Source organism: Notechis scutatus, chromosome 4 (assembly GCF_049901735.1).
Source record: "Notechis scutatus isolate UNSWTSFEM ecotype Mainland chromosome 4, rNotScu1.2, whole genome shotgun sequence".
Taxonomy (NCBI): domain Eukaryota; kingdom Metazoa; phylum Chordata; class Lepidosauria; order Squamata; family Elapidae; genus Notechis; species Notechis scutatus.
Window position 1 is genome coordinate 76,513,289 of NC_142012.1, and position 17,686 is coordinate 76,530,974.

General features: G+C 43.0%; 1 protein-coding gene and 1 long non-coding RNA gene across 11 annotated transcripts in view; both read left to right on the forward strand.

Annotated features, from left to right (window-relative positions):
* Window positions 1-11,406, forward strand: part of LDB3 (LIM domain binding 3) — a 151,574-nt gene extending 140,168 nt beyond the window's left edge. For all 10 annotated transcript variants that reach the window (XM_087963852.1, XM_087963855.1, XM_087963857.1 and 7 more), the window contains 3 exons: window positions 3,111-3,231; window positions 4,512-4,627; window positions 6,198-11,406. In XM_087963852.1, the coding sequence (XP_087819978.1) occupies window positions 3,111-3,231; window positions 4,512-4,627; window positions 6,198-6,287 (327 nt within the window). In that variant the 3' untranslated portion in view covers window positions 6,288-11,406. The remainder of the gene's footprint in view (window positions 1-3,110; window positions 3,232-4,511; window positions 4,628-6,197) is intronic.
* Window positions 1-17,686, forward strand: part of LOC148130791 (uncharacterized) — a 715,147-nt gene that overhangs the window by 604,973 nt on the left and 92,488 nt on the right. The gene's annotated exons all lie outside the window — the stretch shown is intronic.

Sequence of the window (17,686 nt, forward strand, 5' to 3'; positions counted from 1 at the left end):
CCTTTTGAAGCCCAGATGTAAAATTTCGGTTACAGTGGGCACAGAACGTCTCTGAAGTCTCATCATCTCTATCAGTTGATAAACATGAGCCGTATCCAGTGGTGGGATTCAGCCAGTGTCAGTGTTCCAGAAAACCTCCAGTCCAACAAATAAATCCAAGACAGACATCGTCTGAAAGGTTCTTTTCATTAGAATAGTAAACTGGCACATCTGGGAAATCCCGAATCTGAAAGTTCCGGGTTTCCTTGCAATAAGTAAAACATTACAAATCCACCCCCTGCACCCCTCATGCCACCACACGCCCCAATCACCATCCGTCCCAGCTTGAGATGTCCTCTCCACCAGGTGCAGAAATAACATGACCTTGACTTAGAAGAAGAATGTTGTTGTGTCTAACCACAGACGCTTCGAGAAATCCCTCCCTTCCATTTTCCCAGGCTCAGGAATGTGGCAGTGTGGAAGCATCTGGTGCTAATATGGCTTCCAAAGCTGACAGCCGGTTTGTACTGGTTCAGGCGAACCAGTTCTTACATACCCCCCACCCCCACGCCTACTATCAAAGTGGACCCTGGGCACTGTGCTGTAATGGAGAAATGGGCCACGAAGCGGCCAGCGTGAGGAAAAGGGAAGCTGCTCCTCCTCCTCCTTCCCTTGTGCCGAATGCTCCGTTTTTCCATCGGTCCATTGCAGCGCAGCACCCAGGATCCACGTTGATAGCGGGGAGAGTGGGTAATTTACAACCGGTTCACCCAGGGTCAGGGTGGCCATTGCAGGAGGCTCATCCCACATGTACAGCAGCCAACTGGGCGAACCGGTTGTTAAATTATTTGAATCCCACCACTGGCCATACCTGTTAGAAAAGACAGAAGAATAGACTGTGGCTTAGAAATGAAGAAGCTCTGCCGTGTATTAATTGAGATTCCAATCAGACCTTAGCTTCCGTTGGCTGTGAGATCCTGAGCTCCAGCTCTCCCTTTTCCTTTATTGACTTCCCCATAAACTAAGCAGGATGACCTGCAAACTTAACTTAAACTGATCATCTAGGTTGCTATGCAAACACTCATTCAGGTTAATTAGACTTATTAACAGTGACTCACCAGTGAGGCAGCTCGTTAACGTAGAATGATCACAGGGTTTTGTCAAGAGTAGGTGAGAAGAAGGGAACGTCAGATTAAATTAGGTAACACCTCGGAAACTAGGAATTCAAAAAAAAAAATTATAGAGAGAAGAGACCTCATGAACAAATTGCTCAACAGATAATGAGCAGTGGTCGGCAAAGTCCTGTACACCAATTATCCCAGTCCTGGTTTTTTTCCCTGGTCATTTGAGTTGGTCTACTTCAAAGTGATGTGTTGGAATGACTTAAACTTCCACAGCTGACATTTCTGTGTTTTAGGCAGATATTTATGGGATGATTGGAAATGCCTAACACAATACTGCATTTCCAGTCCAAGGTTCCCCCCTTGGGTATCTGATACCCTTTAGAGAAAGGCATCCAGCACACTCTTTAAAGGTTGAAGTAAAGTCACACCACCTTCCTCTTCCTAATGCTTTCCTGGGGCGTTTGACTGTAGAGGTAGTTCTCCACTTATAACCATTTCAGTGGTGGGATTCAAAAAATTTTACTACCAGTTCTGTGGGCATGGCTTGGTGGGTCTGGCAAGGGAAGGTTACTGCAAAATCCCCATTCCCTCCCCACCCCACTAACCTGCTTTCCAGCTCCGTTCTCCTGTGCAGGGCAACAAAAGAAAGCTCAGGCAATAGGCTGGGACTCTGGAGGCAGAGAATAGATGGGGAGGGGCTAGTCGGGTGGGATTTGCCAGTTCTCCGAACTACTCAAACTTTCCACTACCAGTTCTCCAGAACTGGTCAGAACCTGCTGAATACCACCTCTGAACCATTTGTTTAGTGACCATTTAAAGTTACAATGGCGGTTCTGCATCACGTGCGTAGATCTGAATGCTTTATTGAAAGAACAGGATATGGTGAAACTGGGGAAAATAGGGATACATACAATGAGAACCAAATACAAGATAGGCAGTATTGGGTTACTGCTGAACATAGCAATGAATAAATACAAGCAATTTAAATCTCACCAATGATACTCTGTGTGTGGGATGTGGGTTTGTCCTTGGATGACCATGTGCCACAGATTAAGATGGATTCTTCTTTCTGCTTCCACCTTCTCCAAATGCTAAAAGAAATTTTATTATTTTATTTTATTTGTCAAAAATGTACAGGATATCAAGTATAAGTATGAACATAAACAAGAACAAAGGAAGTAAATACAGATAAATGGGGACAGTAGGACAGGGATGGTAGGCACGCTGGTGTGCTTATGCACGCCCTCTTTAAGGACCTCTTAAATAGAGTCTGGCTTCCCATCGTGCACTTGTTTTGAGAGTGTGGGCTGATGGGGAAAGGGGTTGGATCAGCATCAAACAATATACTTGGTATTTGTCTCTCTGGACACTAGATGGGGCTAGAGAGCAACAACAGTATATAAAAGTTATACGCTGGGACATGACAATGGCACTAAAAAAAGTGATTTATGACTGTTTTTCCCACTTACAACCATTGCAGTATCCCTGTAATCATGTGGTCTAAATTCAAATGCTTGGCAACTGGTTCATACTTATGATGGTTGCAGCTTCCCTGGGTTGTGTGATTCCCTTTTGTGACCTTCAGACAGACAAAGTCAACGGGGAAGTCAGATTCACTTAACAAATGCAGTGATTCACTTAACAGTGGTGGCAAGAAAGGTCATCAAATGGGCAAAACTCACTTCTCAACAAAAATATGGGGTTCAGTTGTGGTTGTAATTCGAGGACTACCTGAAAACTCCATGAACCGTAGACAACTCAGCTGCTTCACTGGGCATGTTAGAAGTTGAGGTTCACCACATCTGAGGAACATCTTGGGATAACCCCACAATGACCTGCAGGAATTCCACCTGAGTTGCTCAGACATTACTTCTCCTTGAAAAGAGGAAATAATAATCAATAATTGAATTATTTAGCTGGGATAAGAGCTGGCCTTCCCCATGTTCCTTTCCCCCCCAAAAGGAGGACATTTCTGGAAAAATCACCCACTTCTCCTTTCTCTTCCAGGAAGTGATGCATGCTTTGAGGCAAACTTGGCACACCACTTGCTTTGTCTGCGCTGCCTGTCGGAAGCCGTTTGGAAACAGCCTCTTCCACATGGAGGATGGAGAACCCTACTGTGAGAAAGGTGCTGCAAAGTTCCTCCATCAGTTGATAGTCTTGGATCTTTCCAACAAAAACACCCTCAGCTTGGAAATCCCCTCCTTCTCTACCGCTTTCATTCATGCTTGCTTCTTGCAAGTCTTTGCCAGTCAGTTTTCATGTTCAGCCATGTTCTTGTAGGGATGGCTTCAAAAAGGCAACTTTCCATCGTGCTTAAATCTCCTCTTTTTCCTCTTTTTGCTTTCCCCCTTTCCCAAATTTGTAGGACTTTGGGCTTTTTGAGGTCTTCTTTTGTTCGCAATGACTTTGAAAAGCAACTGCTACTTTGAGTTCACAGTCCTAACATAGATACTTTCCAGGAAGACAATGTGAAGTAGAGGAAAATTTGATTCCCAGAAACTACTTTGACACAGTCGTACAATTTTCTCGACGGTGATATGTCATTCTCTTACTCCTGCAATTGTTTTTTTTTTTTTCAACTTCTGCAGATTCAGTCCTGACATTTCCTCCCAAGACCCAATCTTGTTTGGCTTTTCTTGTTTATTTGTTTTCATTTTTGCAAACAGCCAATTGGCTTCTATCTGGTTGAGCATGCCTAAGATAAAAAGGGGGGAAAAAAGGGGGGTGGGAAATAAGCACATTTAGGTAAGAAAAACAAATCCTTCATTTAAAAATCAAAGTGTGCCAAATCTAGAGATTTTTAAAAAGGTAATTATTGCTGAAGCATCACTAATATTTGGTGCAGAAGAAGCAGCATATAATATACAATATTCATTCTATAAATGGTTGCATTTGCAGCTTAGACTCTGGCATTGCTTCATGTCAGAATGCCTCACTGATCATGTTTAGTCTTGCCCTCCTTCCCACGAGTTCCCCATGCATCCTTATTTGCTTTCATAACTGTGAAATACTTTAAGGCTGGTCAGGCTAAGAGAGAGAGATCAGCTGGCTGATCTCCACCCAACCCCCACCTTGTTGTTTGTAAGGCAGCAGGATTTGAAACTAGTTCTTCCTGCTCCTAGTCTAATGCTCCAAATATTGTGCCATACCAGGCAAGTCAACCCATTTCAAAGCCCATTCCAGAAACTTTCACAAAGTTGAGGAGGAAGGCAAGCAACAATAAACCCACAATTTTGCATCCCATTAAAGAAGATGTTAAAACTCCATGGTTGTCTTTTTGTCCCAAAACTACATGTGCGTATCTATGACATCACAAAAAAAAATCAAGAGAAGACTTAATATATTTATCCTAGTGTTCTTTATATTGAAAACCTCAATTTTTATTTTTGGTATGTTTTCTTCTAGATTATGTTGCCTTGTTCAGCACCAAATGTCATGGATGCGACTTCCCCGTTGAGGCTGGAGACAAATTCATTGAAGCCCTTGGTCACACCTGGCATGATACATGCTTCATTTGTGCTGTAGGTATCTTCCCAAGACTGGTGGGGGTGTCACAACAAATATAAATACCCCCAGTGGTGGGCTGCGATTTTTTTAACAACCCAGTTCTCTGGCTGGGTAGGCGTGGCCGGTTGGTCATGTGACTGGTGTTAGGCATCCAGAAATTATCCATAGTAATCAATCACTCCGAGACAAGCATAATCTCCAATTGATTCCAACTGGGTGGGTGACGTCACTCATCACACCCAGCCCTGCCTTCCGGCCACTCGCTTCAAAGGAAGGGGTAGGATTCAGCTGGTTGGGGCTAATCCCATCACTGAATGGCCCTGCCCCCATGCAATTTTCGGCATGTTCTTGGGCCATTTCCAGGCCTTTTGAGGGGCTGTTTTCAGGCTGATTTTGGCTAGAAAACTGGCCTGAAAACAGCCTGAAAACTGGCCTGTTTTTCAAGCTGTTTTGGGGGCCTCTTTTGGGCTGTTTTTCACCCGAAAAACAGCTGAAAATGGCCCGAAAAACAGGCAGGGGTGGGGCCAGCTGGTGGTCCAATTTGCCGGTTCTCTGAACTGCACAGAATCGGAACAAGGGGTTTGGGCAAACCAGTCCAAACCTGCAGCAGCCCATCTCTGGATACCCCAAGAGGTCTAGGGGGCCTTCTAAATGTTTCATACTGAAACAAACACCTTGTAGGTATGGCCAACCTGCTAGGGATGAGAGATCATGTTCTTCAAAACATGTACGTAGTAGAACCCATATTCTGGTTCTATCCTTGGAAGTAGATCTGGATCATATTCATCTGTGCTCAGTTTGGTAGATCATCTTGGAAAGAAATGACTGACTGCACCGAAACCCAAATTGTTTTGTGTGTTTCATGTCAACACATTAAAGGATGTTCCTTGATTGTCAGTGATTTTCTAAAGAAACAGAATCAAGGAATCATATCAACCGTGTGCACAAATCTCTCTCTTTCTCTCATTGCTTGAATCAGTAATGGAGGCTCAGCATCCGGGGTGGGATTCTACCGGTTTGGACTGGTTCAGGCGAACTGGATGTAAAAGTTACATCTGGTTTGCGGAACCAGTATTTGAACTGACCGGCTGGCCCCACCCATCCCATCCCTCCCCTCCCAGGAGTCTTCACTCAGCCCATTTTCGATGGAGGTGCAGGGTCTGTGTGGAGGCTCTGGAAAGGGGAAAAATGGGACTTTTGGAAGTCCGCAAACAGGCCTGATTCTGGCTTCTGGTGGGTCTACAGAGCCCAGAAAAGGCTGTTTTCACCCTCCCACAGGCCCAGGGGAAGCCTCTGGACCCTTGGGATTGCAAAAATGGCCTCCCTGGGCTCTGGAGGCCCACAGGAAGTGGAAACAGGAAGCTCTGGTAGGCCACGCCCACCATGGCCACACCCATCCAGCAACCCATCCAGCAACTGGGCAGCGAACCAGTTGCTGGGGTTTTTGAATCCCACCCCTGCTCAGCACGTCTTATGTTAGATTGCTCTAACTTGGCTGATTTTGCAGAATGGGCTGAAATGTTGGGGTCTCAGAATCGCACCTGCTTTGATGCAATTCTAACTTCCTGTATCTTTCACTTGTAGGTCTGCCATGTCAATTTGGAAGGTCAACCATTTTATTCGAAGAAAGACAAACCTCTGTGCAAGAAACATGCCCACGCCATCAACGTCTAAAGAAAGATCCAGAAGGGAATAACGAAGTCAAAAAGTGTGGAGGTTGATTCAACAGATTAAATATAGATCACTGTGGATGTTGGAATATAGAGAAGGGGAAAGGGGAGGTCACAAATTATGGACACTTTGAATTATGCTTTTGTGTGTGCAGAGATTTGGTGTACAAAAGAGTGAATAGCTTGACAGCCAACTTGGGCTGCAAATGCTTGAGCAAAATGAACAAAATAACAGGGCAGTTTCCATGTAAGCATATTGACCAGGATAGGTTTACCTTAGTAGAACACATTAACATTATTGTTAAAATAAACAAATAGAATCCTTTCTTAGAATTATAATACAGCTCAAAAGTGCCAAATTACGCAAAGTAACGTAGAGTCAGAGTCCATTGTGATGAGTCAATTAAGTATTCCTTACCAAGCCAACAGAGAGATATTCCATTGTTACATGTCGTGACTCTTCTTCACACTTACTTAGATGTGGCATAACTTTTAGGTTTAAAAAAAAAATTGTAGGCCAGATAGAATTTACTAAAAACACGCCATGGACGGAACCCAATCAAAGCTTGAATCCAAACACAACTAAAAACACCTCTGGTAATTCTCCCTAATTACCAGGTTTTCTTGTATATAGGTGTGGTTTTCCTGGATTTAAAAAAAATGTGCTTTTTTTCCCCAAGCTGGTAAACTTTGGGGATAATATCAGATACTCCCCGATAACCGTGAATGGCTCTTCCTAAGTCTCATTCCTAGATTGGCTACATCCCCCTAGAGTAGAACTGTTAGAGAATGATTTTCAAAGGACTCCGGATGTGTGTGGACCTTGAGCTTCTGATCGTTGGTAGAGAGGTTGGGCAAAACGATAAGAAGGATTGCATGGAAGAGTGAAGAGTTAACTCAAGAGTATCAGTTGTCCTCCATCTGCTACTGTGGAAGGCAGGAGAACAGTGGTGGTATTCAAATTTTTTTACTACCGGTTCTGTGGGCGTGGCTTGGTGGGTGTGGCTTGGTGGGTGTGGCAGGGGAAGGATGCTGTAAAATCCTCATTTCCACCCCACTCCAGGTGAAGGATACTGTAAAATCCCTCTTCCCTTCCCTACCCACCCCACTAACCTGCTTTCCAGCTCCGCTCTCCTGTGCATGGCAACAAAAGAAGATCCAGCCAATCAGCTGTGACTCAATGGGAGGCAGAGAATAGATGGGGGCGGGGCCAGTCAGAAGTGTTATTTGTTGGTTTTCTGAACTACTCAACATTTCCTCTACCAGTACCTGTCAGAACTAGCTGAATACCACCTCTGGAGGAAAAAGTGTTGAGTTGTATGTTCACTGTGCCATTGTCACCTCAATATCAAGCCAACTAACCAAGGGGGAAACACTTATGTAAGAAATTTCCCCAAGGATGAGACCCTCCAACTTGGTTGAGATTACTTGTAGTAGAAGCAGTAATCTTTGGATATCTGGAAGTCAAACCTTTGCTTTCCATCTGTGACTCTTTGCCAACTGATGGACGAGGATTTGGCTGGATAGTCCATCAGGAACCCTTACTTTGAGTTCTTGAACACTCTTACTCGTAATAGCAGTAATAGGGAAGGCAGTTATTTCTTTTTGTTGATGGTTGGGGAAAGCTATTGCAGTTGCAAAAGAAGATATAGAGACGGGAGGGGATATCCAGATTTTTTATTATTATTATTATTTCCTTGATATCAAGAATGTGACATTTTGTTTGGTTAAATCTGGTGCCATTCACCAGACAGACCTTCAATGAGAGACTGCCAATTCTTTAAAGACGGTGTCTCTAAAAGCAGAGGTCCCCAAAGTTGGTAACTTTAAGACTGGTGGACTTCGATTCTCAGAATTCTGGGAGTTGATGTTCACAAGTCTTAAAATTGCCAAGTTTGGAGACTTCTGCTGTAAAGTGTGCTTGTGTTTGCTGCTACAAAAAAAAGAAGCCTGCAATACCTTGAGTAATTTTCCTTTCTTTTTTTTCTTTTTTCTTTTTTAAAGTTTTTGAACAAATGCTATTTAGCATTTTTGCAAGTATTTACTTTTTGAAGCTTTTGTCCTCTTGCGTTGGGCAGCCTGTATTTATTCTGGCTGGCATTTTGAGTATTTAATCCTTTAAGCATCAGGTAATTGTTTATATGGTGAAGCCACTGGCTTATATCTGCTCAGATAACCATCCTAAATTTAGACTTGCTCTATGTCAACATTGTTTGGCACTCATTTGAATGGGCAACACTGTCATAAAGATAAAAGCCGTTTACTCCAGTAGAATATGATTTCTTATTGAAAACAATGTACAATATTTATTATTCATTTGCGGGGGGAAAACAAGAGGGAAGAAGAAGGCAGCTTGATTTTCATAATGTTTGCTGTTTGACTGGAATCCGGACCTCATTCAGGCTCAAAGCTAAAATAAAAGCTTATAACCACGGCTTCTTCTCTTAAGTTCTATGCTTTATTTTAAGATCCCTTTTGGATCCCATGGAAGAATAAAATATGCTTTCTTGATGCACTGGCACTAACTAGATTTTAAAAAATGCTTAACCAGGACTGAGTCTTCTTTTGTCTTCTGCAAAGAATGGAACACACATCGTACAATATTTATTTTTCTGCATATAACATTTTTTTCAGTCCCTGCCTTGGATAGTGAAGCAAATCTGAACTCTTGTTTATGCATATCTGTAGCACTTTAACTCTTGCTTGTCTTGTCAAGGAAGGAATGTAACAAGGAAGGCACAAATTCAGAATTATTCAGAAGTCATTCAGAATTATTCTTAAATGATTCTGCAGCATTTCGGCCAACCTTTTAATTTTTCTGAAAGACAAGCTTTCGTATTCTTACATTTCCAAGATAGTAACTTAGTGCAAAATGCAATCGCCAGTGGTAGCATAGCTCCCTATAATCCAAGGAGTCAACAGAGTACAGAGATAGATTCTAATTCAAATTATCTTCAGCTGGTTAAGTCCACCAGTAACTCCAAGAGGGAATTCCATTTATGGCATCCAGCAGAAGGATGGTCAGATTCAGCTGTGGATGGTGAGCTTCACGCACAAAGATAGCACAACATTATTCATTGAAAACATTCATGCATGGCATTAAGCCGTAAAAGGGATTTGCTTTAGTTTAATACATCTCGTGGTGGGAACCATTGTGTCTATTCCTTTCTTATTTATTCACTAAGCCATGGTAAAAGAGCAATGGCATAGCCCAGCATTGGATTAGTCCATCAACAAATTTTAGGGATTATTCTGATGGTGTAGATGTTTGCTATCTCCTTTGGGATAGACCCATTGCTAATACCATTCAACCTGGAAGAAGAGAAAGCAGATATGGAACTGTGTAACCACTCAATCCTCTTTGAGGGGCAAGCACTCCAAAGCAGTATTCCCTTACTTTGGACCGTTTCGAAGCACTGTTCTAAAGAAAGGGATCAATGATTTAAAGATCTTATATGATATATTTTCACTGCCAGAGTATGAAAAAAAATTGCATTCTTATTCTCAAAATGAGAAAAGTTTCTTCTTCTTCTTCTTCTTCTTCTTCTTCTTCTTCTTCTTCTTCTTCTTCTTCTTCTTCTTCTTCTTCTTCTTCTTCTTCCTCTTCCTCTTCCTCTTCCTCTTCCTCTTCCTCTTCCTCTTCCTCTTCCTCTTCCTCTCCTCCTTCTCCTTCTTCTTCTTCTTCTTCTTCCTCTTCCATATCCATCATCAAACGTTGGCGATCATGTCCAAAATATTCTAGCTTTCATTTTTTTATGGTTTTGATGATTTCCCTTGGCTTTCCCAGGCACCTTATCACCTCCTCATATCTGATTTTGTCAACCCAAGTTACACATAAATAGAAGTTGCTACAGCAAAGTAATTGCTCCAGATTAAGTCTCTTACTGCAAGTAGACTGTTGATTTTTGACATTGGGCTGCTTAGTATATTTCCTTATGATCAATTTTTATTTGAGTAGAATTCAGCCATGTATCCTTACATTTTTTAAAATTATATAGAACAATAGTCCTAGACAAGTAGTAAATTTGTTGTTCTACAGCAGGAGAAACACTGGAGGACTACATACCAAATTTATCTTTATGACAGATGTAACAATTACCATTGTTTATGCTAAACTAAACTTGTTATCCTTTGGTTCCACTTTTTTTCTACCTTTTGCCTTTTTCTTCCTAATACTGTACCTGTGAATGACCAAATAATAAAATTTGCCTATTAACTTATTTGGAAAATTTGATAGGTTACATCAACGACATCCAACTCAATGATGATTAGATATTTAATCGCCTAAAGAAGAAGCAAATCCATTGAAATCAAGAGACCCACAGAAGCATGATCCTACATATTGTAGCTAATATTTTTGGTCTAGCTGAAATGGGCAGAAAACAGTTTAAAAGTTTTTGGGCCATAACACAGATTCTGTTGAATTTTGTGACAAAACTCTGATTAATTTGTGGCTTGCCTTCCATCTTCCATTTAGCCTTAGGACGATGCATTTTGCTTAAATCCTAATTCTGAAAGGAAGTCTACCACAACCAATTAATCACTGGAATCAAAAAATTTCTCTATCTATCTATCTATCTATCTATCTATCTATCTATCTACAATTACTCTATCCATCCATGAAATTCCTTTGGTCCTTCTTGGGTAATACACTCTATTTAAAACTTTCTTTGTATTCAGTGCTAAAACACAAAATAAAAATGATGTTGGGACTCAGGTGAGATAAGATGTCCCTCTAATAGATGCTATTTTTTTAAACAAAGTTATTAACCTCTGTGATTGAGTGATTTGCTTTCTACTGCAGTCATGTTAAGCTTTTGCTTTGATTTTTTTTAAAAAAACCTGTACGGAAATATTGATATGATACCACAAGTGACCTTACTTTTAAATAAGGTTTGAAGCAGATCATCCTGTGATATTTTTTTTCCTTCAGTTGCTCAGCATACAGTGTGTTTATTCATGAAGTGTGACTTGATATACCTTGCATGGATTATCGGTGCCGACACTAATAAACTATTTTTTAAAAGTATGATTCCCCGCCCCCCTGAATTTATGTGAGAAAAGAAAGAATGTTCAACAGCCAGAAATACTTTTGTCAAATAAACATCTTCTTTGGAATCTCAGCCATTGAAACTAGAATTTATATGCTTTCTTAAATACCCCTTTCTTATCTGATGTTTTCAGTTCAATTAGGTCTTCTCTCTGATCTTGTTCTATTTATCAGTGCTAGCAGGGAGTGCGCAGGAATGAACAAATGTGTGGAGTTTCTTACAAGGAAGAAAAGCTATATTTGAAATCTAATTCTGTGGGTGATCTTAAAATGCAGTGCAGAAGGGAGTGGGGTTTATTAAGAGGAGAAGGAGAAGGAGAAGGAGAAGGAGAAGGAGAAGGAGAAGAAGAGGAGGAGGAGGAGGAGGAGGAGGAGGAGGAGGAGGAGGAGGAGGAGGAGGAGAAGGAGAAGGAGAAGAAGAAGAAGAAGAAGAAGAAGAAGAAGAAGAAGAAGAAGAAGAAGAAGAAGAAGAAGAAGAAGAAGAAGAAGAAGAAGAAGAAGAAGAAGAAGAAGAAGAAGAAGAAGAAGAAGAAGAAGGTGTTTCCCTGAAAAGAAGACCTTATCTTATATATATTTTTTCCACCAAAAAAAGAACCAGGTCTTATTTTCGGGGGATGTCATCCACCAACTAACTCATTTGCACGTGTTACCCCTGGCCTCCTTTTCACTGTCTGAGACCTTCAGGAACTTCTGTAACCGGCAAGGCTTTCTTGAAGGCCTCTGCAGCCAATAACAGTTATCAGCTACAAAGGCCTTTAGGAAATCCTTGTTGGCTGCAGAAGAAATGGGCCGGCAAGTCAGGTGTTGGGGTGTGCAAGGCCTGGCTACATCTGTCCAAAGGTAAGTAGTAGGGCAGCTCTACCCCCCCATCCCCACCCTAGCTTAATTTTTACCCGTGCACTCTGGAGTGGGCAGGATCTTAATTTGGGCTTATTTTGGGGGGTAGGGCTTATATTGGGTGCATGTGTAAAAAATCAAACTAGGGCTTACTTTCAGGGTAGGTTGTATTTTTGGGGAAACCGGGTAGTAGTACTGTGGCGGCTTTGGTGCTCTCTGATCTTGGTGGTTTTCTTGCAGACATTTCATGACCCAACTAGGTAACAGCATCAGTGCCAGAAGGTAGTGGGCTTTGATCTGTGTTTATATACAGGAGCTTGCCCTGTCAGTGTTGGTGGGAGGGTTCTTGGTGGCTCCTAAGCAGAGATCAGGGTTAATACTACACCTAGAACCAAGTTGTAAACAACACCTCAAATCAAGGAACTACCAACTCAGAAAAATAAACCATCAAACAGTAAACAGCAGCTGAATCAAGGAATCATCAACTTTGAAGGCTAAGCAACTGGTTATAAATCAAGCATTACCTGTGATTGCACCGAGGGAAGCAAAGCCAGATTATAATAGGGGCAAATTACAATTTACCTACTTTTTATAAAGTGATTTCTTGAGACTGTTGGCCCTAGCAGTTCATATCTTCAGCAGCTTTACATATTACAAGAGATTCATGCTTGCAGGGGGCAGTTCAGAAGTCTGCAGAGAATTAAAATTTAAATCTGCTAGTAGCAAGGTCAAAATACAATCCACACATACACATACACACAATAAGAAAGAATAACACAAACTCCAGTAAGCCTTGGGTTTTTTTTTCGCTGTCTTCTTTGTCATCATTGGATAATTTATTATAAATGTATTCAGGGTGAAAGTTTCCGCAATAGAGTTTTGCTCAGGAAGTGGGAACAAGCTTTCAGGATATCCTTTTTCCGCCCCAGAATAACCAATACTTTCAATTTTATATACAGCGGAAGCAATTAATTGCCAGAGAAGCCCAGCTCAGTTTCCTGTGGCTTTGCGTGCAACGGCAACCATTGTTTAAAGTTTGGATTTGCTTTGTGATTTTTGAAACTCCGTTGCGCTGATTTTTTTTTTTTTAATGGACGTTGCAAAGGTTGATTTTTTTGGGTTTTTATCACCCTTATTTCTCAACACAGGCACTCAAGCAGAGTGAGGGAAAGATGCAGAATTTGTCATTCACGGTCTGAAAACCATGCAAAACCTTTAGTTAACGTAGCCGATCTCTGCTTCGTGTTTTGCACGAACTAAATCCAATTCAGTGAATATAAAATGTCCCTAGGATTTCTGATCATTTTCTCCCCGTGCTTAACATTGCTTTACCAAAGGTGTACCTTATACAGGTAGTCTTCAATACAACAATTCATTTAATGACTGTTCAAAGTTACAATGGCACTGAAAAAAAAGTGACTTACGACAGTTTTTCATGCTTACAACCATTGCAGCTGCCCCATGGCCGGTGATTCAAATTCAGACGCTTGGCAATTGACTCATACTTATGACAGTTTCAATGTCCTAGGGTCACCTGATCACTTTTTGCAACCTTCTGGCAAGCAAAGCCAATGGGGAAGCCCAGGGTTGGGATTCTACCGGTTTGGACCAGTTCTATAGAACTGGTTGTTATGATTCTGTGCAGTTTGGAGAACTGGAAAACCGTGCCCCTGGCTGGCCCCTCCCCTCCCCGCCCAGTCAGTCCTTATCGCGTATGTGCAACATTTCGCGCATGCCTGACATCGCTGACTGTGTTCTTCCCTATCCAGTCACTCCTTAAGGTATTTCTTTCCCCCCCCTTCCCAACGGTCAGCTGTTCCTATGATCAGTTGTGCTGGGATTCGCCTCGTTTACTTACTGCTTCGCTCAGGAGGCTTCCCTGAGGCCCAGAAGGCCCAAAAAATTTGGGGGGGTGGGGTTGCTGCCAAAAAAGGCCACACCCACCCAGTCACATGGCCACACCCACCTACCCATACCCACAGAACTGGTTGTTACAAAATTTGAATCCCACCCCTGGGGAAGCCAGATTCACTTAACACCTGTGTTCCTTGCTTAACAAACGTAGTGATTCAGTTAAGAACTATGGGAAGAAAGTTCGTAAAATGGGGTGAAATTCACTTAACAACCAACTCGCTTAGCCATAGAAATTTTGGGCTCATTGGCTGTCGTAAGTCGAGGACCACCTGGGCAATTTGAAAAATGCTTCGGATGCAAATCATTGCTGAATTAGGTACAGATTACAGATTAACAGAGTTGGAAGGGACTTTGTAGGTCATCTAGTCCAACCACCCCCCCTGCCCAAGCAGGAGACCCTACATCATTTCTGACAGATGGCAGTCCAGTGTCTTTGTCAGGATTCCGGCAGTTACCCCCAATTAAATCATGAGTCTCGAGCCAAATTTCTAAAGGATTTATTGGGAGTTAACATGTCAGGCGCTGCCTGGGTGTAGCCGACTTTGAGACACATCATTCATTGTCACCCTTGACCCTGGTTTTTCCCCACTCCTCTGGGTATATCATAATTCATATTCTCCAATGGAACACATCCATAGCCAAGAGTCATCAATCATGTTCTCCAGTTAGAATTTTGCACAACAGAAACTTCAGTCACCTAGTTACTATCTTTGAAAACTATTTATGGAATGCACTTTTGATTTCCAAGCTGACGCACTGCTCCCACTTCCCTTTCTGTTGGCAACTCTAAAAAGACCTTGGAAATATTTTATGAGCTGACACTCTTCTTGAAAACCTCCAGTGATGAAGCTCCCACAACTCCTGAAGGCAACTTCTGCTCCATGGGTTGATTGTTCTCCCTGTCAGAAAATTTCTCCTTATTTCCAAGTTGTATCTCTCATTGTTCAGTTTTCATCCATTGTTCCTTGTCTGGCCTTCAGGTGCTTTGGAAATCAGCCTGACCCCTTCCTCCTCTCTGTGGCAGCCCCTCAAATATTGGAAGACTGCTATCCTGTCTCCCCTGGTCCTTCTCTTCACCAGACTAGCTATGCCCAGTTCCTGCAACCGTTCTTCATATGTTTTAGTCTCCAGTCCCCTAATCATACCCTAATGTTCCCCTAATACAGGGGTCCACAAACTTGGCAACTTTAAGACTTGTGGACTTCAACTCCCAGGATGTGAGCTGAGTTGATTTGTGGATGCTGATATTTAGAGCGTCTGAATGCTGCAACAAGTTCATTTCAAATGCCACCAGGAGACCATAGGAATCTTAAGAAAAACCCGAGATAAACACAATTTCAAAATAAAATTTAAAAAAAAACAACGTTGGGGTGGTAAACTGAACTCTAAGGGTTTGAAATCCTTCAGGCTCTTGAAAAGGGAACAGGCAACGGATTGTTTTTCTCAACAGACCTTCCACAGTGACATTTTATTCCACTGACAGTTAACATTTATACACACTCCAAGGTTACCTTCAGTCAGTACTCATAAAGACAAATCATGGTGTTTCTTAAACCTGCTGTTTTTACTTACTGCTGGATTTCAAACACAAATTTTAAAAGAAGACATCTGGGGTGCCCGTTCCAATTTATTCCAGCTGTTCTCGTATTCCTTCAAAGGGGCAATTTGTCCAATAACAATCGATCAATCAATCAGAATAGAGCTGGAAGGGACCTTGGAAGAGACCCTATACCCATGGTGGCGAACCTATGGCACGCATGCCGGAAGTGGCACGCAGAGCCATTACTGTCGGCACGTGAGCACTCACCCAGAAAAGTTCTATTGCACATGCGTGTGTGCCGCCTGCCCGACAGCTGATTGTCGGGTGTCTGGTGTGCATGTGCGGGGGCGCGGCATCGTGCAAGAGACATTCGCGCATGCACAGAAGCACATGGCTTGCGTGGGGGGGGTCGCTCGCGCATGCACAGAAGCACGAGTCACACGGGTTGCGTGGGTTGTGTACGCGTGCGCAGGAGGTATGGGGGGTGCACGCATTGCCTTCTGGGTGATGGCATGCAAGCACGAGCAGGCAAGCACGTACGCCAGTGGCCCCCAACCTTTTTTGTGCCACGGCCCGGTACCGGCATCACAAAATCATCCACGGCCCGGTACTGGCATCAGCATGCATGGCAAGGCGAGCCGAGCGACCGGCCAGCCAGCCGTCCCCCGCTTCTCCCTGCCACCTTCAACTCCTCTTTTGTACCTGTGTCGATGGGCTTCGCGACGGCTTCGGGACGGTTGCTCAGCTCGCCTTGCCATGCGTGCTGAAAGAATCCTTGCACCTTAGTTTTGTTCGAAGCCGCCCCCCCCCCCTTCAATGAAACTAAGGCGCGAGGATTTTTTCAGCACCCAAACGCCACTTTCTACCTGGAAAAGCTCACCGGAAGCACTTTTTCATCAAAACAAGATGGCGGCGCCCAGCAAACCGGCAGCCCGGTAGAAATTGTTCCACGGACCGGTCCCGGTCTGGGGACTGGTGGTTGGGGACCCCTGGCATACGCAATTATCAGCATGGGAGCCCAAAAAGGTTAGCCACCACTGCCCTGTACCATTCCAGAGAAATGGCTGTCTAGTCTCTTCTTCAAAACCTCCATTGATGGAGCCACCCACAACTTCTGAAGACCAAGCTGTTCCACTCCTTGATTAGTTTCCATCTAATCTTGTCCTGCCTTCAGGGGCTTTGGAAAATAGGTTTACCACAGTCTCCTGGAATACTGGAATACTGCTGTCATTTCACCCCCAGTCCTTCTTTTCTCTAGATTAGCCATACTTAATTCCTGCAACCATTCCTCATATGTTTTAGTCCCCAGGCATTCTAGTTGCTTTTCTCTGTACTTTTTCCAAAGTCTCAACATCATTTTTCTAATGTGGTGACCAAAACTGGATGCAGTATTCTGGGTGTGGCCTTACTGAGGTTTTGTAAAGGGGTACTAATACTTCACATGAATAAGATTTCTCTCCTTTGCTGGACCAGGAGTGGGATTCTACCAGTTCAGACCAGTTCTATAGAACCGATTTGTGATGACTCGGGGCATGGCACCAAGGCAACACAGTCACATAAGTAAGAAAAGTCCCTTTAATACCTCCAACTTTGCCCCCCAATGTCCAGTTTTCATCGGCTGGAGAAAGAACTCTCCCAAGAACAGCCTTTAAGTGGAGGAAATTCATTCCGAAAACAAAGCATATACAAACTGTAACTAAAAATCCACACAAACCAGGCTGCCGCAATTAACTGGACAGGGCAGGAAAAGGAATTGTAGACTTCAAAGGCCAACAAAACACACACAGTTGGGAAGATGCCAGGAACCCAGATAAGCCTCGACAAACAAAGATAACACACGGTTTGCTTCTAGCAACTTTGCTGTGCGTAGCTTCCCTTTTTAAACACTGTGTTCCCAGCTGCAGCTAATGAAGGGAATCAGGGCCCTTTCCTCCCCCGTAAGCCACGCAACTCACATTGCTCCCTTCTCCATTCCTCCCTGCGTGCCATAGGATGAAGAGGGGGTGGGCCTGGGTCTTCCTCTGAATTCCCTCTCCCTTGCTCTACCTCTCCCCTGCTCTGC